Below are 2974 nucleotides of genomic sequence, written 5' to 3'. Positions count from 1 at the left end.
GGCGCCGGGGCAGCGCCCGCACCCCCAGCGAGCAGCGCCGCATCCGCCGTCACCGCTTCTCCATCAACGGGCACTTCTACAACCATAAGGTGAGCCCCAAGCCCCCCGAAACCTCTCCCGACGGATGGGTGGGGAGATCCAGGGCGGTGTTTAAATGGACTTTGCGCCCCGTAGACGTCCGTGTTCACGCCGGCGTACGGCTCCATCACCAACGTCCGGATAAACAGCACGATGACGACCCCCCAGGTCCTCAAACTGCTGCTCAATAAATTCAAGGTACGGTGGATGTCCCCCGCCCCTCGCTCCTGGGTTGCTCTGCACGGGGAGGTTATATCCCATGGACATAAAATGCAACAGCGGAGCCAAATAAGGGGATTTTTTATTTTTTTTTAATTGCTGGGAAAGTCTAGCATGGGAGACGTTGGACCTTTAACAGTGATCTGTGTCTCTGTTCAGATTGAGAACTCAGCGGAGGAGTTTGCGCTGTACATCGTCCACACCAGCGGAGGTGAGTCTGGAAAAAAATCCCCCCCTGGCATAGCCGGCGGGTCGGCCACGGCAAAGCCGTGCCGTCTGCCGGGCCGAACGCCGGTGCTTTTGGCGTTGCAGAGAAGCAGAAGCTGCGAGCCAGCGATTACCCCCTGATCGCCCGCATCCTGCAGGGCCCCTGCGAGCAGGTCTCCAAGGTCTTCCTCATGGAGAAGGACCAGGTGGAAGAAGTCACCTACGACGTGAGTTTGCCGGCACGGGATGCTCGTGGCTTTCGGATGGGCTCGGGATGCGGCCAGGGCTGAAAACCCGAGGGGACGTCTCCATGCCGGGGATGGGGGAATTGCTTTGCTTTGCTCCCACGTCTCCCTGTGAAAACTCCCCGCCTTACGGGGAAACCCTTGGTTTGTGCTTAAAGAGCATCTTTGAACGGCAACCGAGAGCAAACGCCCCCAGCCTCGTTTCGCCATCCCGGGTGCGACGGCAGAGCAGCAATTGCGGCGCAGCCTTTGCCATAATTAATATTTTTCCAGCCGGGGCGAGCGGTGCGGGTGGGGAACGGCTCGTCGGGGCCGTCTGCCGCTCCCTCCCGCCCCGGCGCTGCTTTCCCCTGAAATCACAGCACACGGGAGGTGCTTTTGGGGTGTGTCGGGGCTTAAACAGCACGCAGTGACGCGCTGGGGGTGCGCAGGGCTCCCGTACGAAGGAGCCAAGTCTTGCAGCCAGTGGGTAAAATAAAATAAATCTCAGGTGGATTTTTTCCCAATAATTAGCTAGCGCTCGTTTGCACAAGCTGATGCTCACGCCATGCAGAGGAAACGTGGTTTACTTTTAGGGTTTGTTGCAAAAATTGTGGGGGTCCTTGATTTCCCGGCTTAAACCTGGGGAGAGGATGCCGCGAGGTCACCTTCAGCCTCACAGGGTCGGTGCATCACCCTCTTCATCACCCGACTTGGCGTCTCTCTCCCACCCAGGTTGCTCAGTACATCAAATTCGAGATGCCTGTCCTCAGGAGCTTCATCCAGAAGCTGGAGGAAGAGGAGGATCGTGAAGTGAAGAAGCTAATGCGCAAGTACGCCGGGCTTGGTGGCATCGAGAGGAGATGCTGAGAGTTGAGGACATTGTCGGGGGGTTATTTCGGTGCCAAAAACTCGTTTGCACAGCCTTGCATCCCTAATGCGTGCATGAGCCGTTGGGTTTTGTATTATTCCGGGGTTTTCTTGGCAATTTGGGTTAAAAGCCCAGCTTGATGCTGCAAAAATCCAAAATTCTCCTTTCCTTATCCTTCACCTCTGCAGATACTCCATCCTCCGGCTGATGATCGAGCAAAGGCTGGAGGAGATTTCCGAAGGTCCGACGGCGATGTGAATCGCTTCGCCGGCGCCAGAGATGCATCGTGCGAAGAGCCCTTTGCCCGCAGGATGTACCGCGCTGAATCCCAAACCCCCGTCGTTCCCGGAGCGCTCCCGGTGTCTGCCCGGATCGCTCCGGCTCCGAGCCAACCCGTCCTCCCACGCCGTCATCTGCGCAGCATCCTCACCATGTTCCTCCTCTGCAAATGGGTTTTTTTCCCCAGCAAGGCTCTGGCTGGTGGCAGCTTTGGCCAAAACCTCAAATCCCTGGAAATAACGGGGGGGGAAAAAAAAAGAGGAAATCCGTGAGCAGGGCGAAGCCGCTGAGGACGGGGCCGAGCGAGGGCTGCGAGCGTTTGAGAGCAAGAATTTGGGGCTGGGTTTGAAGATGCTCGCTTCAGCGGTGCCCGCACCTGGCTCCTGGCAGAGGATCCGCTGCGCGGTGGCATAAGAGCACAAATAATTCCTCTTTTTTTAAAAAAAAAAAAAAAAAGCACATTTCTATTGCAATAATTTGCAGGAGATAGGAAGCTTTTGTAAATCGAAAGGGTCGGCTGAGAATTGGGGGGTTTTTTTTAACACTTTTGCTGCCGAAAGCAAACCTGGGGACTGACGGTTGGGTTTACAGCAAAAGAGTAAATCGCGTTTTTCTGGCGCGCTCCTTAACCCGCGCGTGGCCGCATCGCCCCCTCCTTCCCCTCTTTCTAATTTGCACTAATGTTAGGGGCTTTGTAAAAAAAAAAGCCCGGCGATGTCTCCGGTAGCCGTAACATGCCAAATAGCGCTGGCAGGAATAGTGGACGGTGCTGAGCATCTCTGGAGGGATGCTGTACGGCAGGCGGGGGGGCAGGCAGAAATGGAGAGGGGTTTAGTTTGCAAATTGGTTTTGCAGCAGTGCCGGCACGTCGTTCTGGTGAAACCGGGACCGGGACTGCCTCCCTTACCACCCTCACACCTGGAGAAACCTCTTTCCTCCTGGGCTACACCAGCAATAGCAATTTTATACCTCGACGTGAACTAACACTCCGACTTTCTCCCTCCCTTGCGTTTTTGCAATGTATCTTTTGTCTTTTTTTATTATTATTATTTTAATGGTACCTTTTCCACCTTTAACACATTAGGGAAAGTATTGT

General features: G+C 55.2%; 1 protein-coding gene across 1 annotated transcript; it reads left to right on the top strand.

The window, feature by feature from the left end:
* Nucleotides 1-8: 8 nt before the first annotated feature.
* Nucleotides 9-1857, top strand: RASSF2 (Ras association (RalGDS/AF-6) domain family member 2; the record flags this gene model as incomplete). The annotated part of the gene is made up of 6 exons (XM_009698411.1): nucleotides 9-89; nucleotides 175-276; nucleotides 457-508; nucleotides 610-731; nucleotides 1464-1561; nucleotides 1788-1857. Coding segments are annotated over 6 exons (525 nt in total), but the record flags the coding sequence as incomplete, so codon positions are not given.
* Nucleotides 1858-2974: the final 1117 nt, after the last annotated feature.

The sequence above is a fragment of the Cariama cristata genome, unplaced genomic scaffold, assembly GCF_000690535.1.
Source record: "Cariama cristata isolate BGI_N322 unplaced genomic scaffold, ASM69053v1 scaffold38204, whole genome shotgun sequence".
NCBI lineage: Eukaryota > Metazoa > Chordata > Aves > Cariamiformes > Cariamidae > Cariama > Cariama cristata.
The sequence above is the reverse complement of the archived record's forward strand: the minus strand, read 5'-3'. Positions and strand labels throughout refer to the sequence as shown.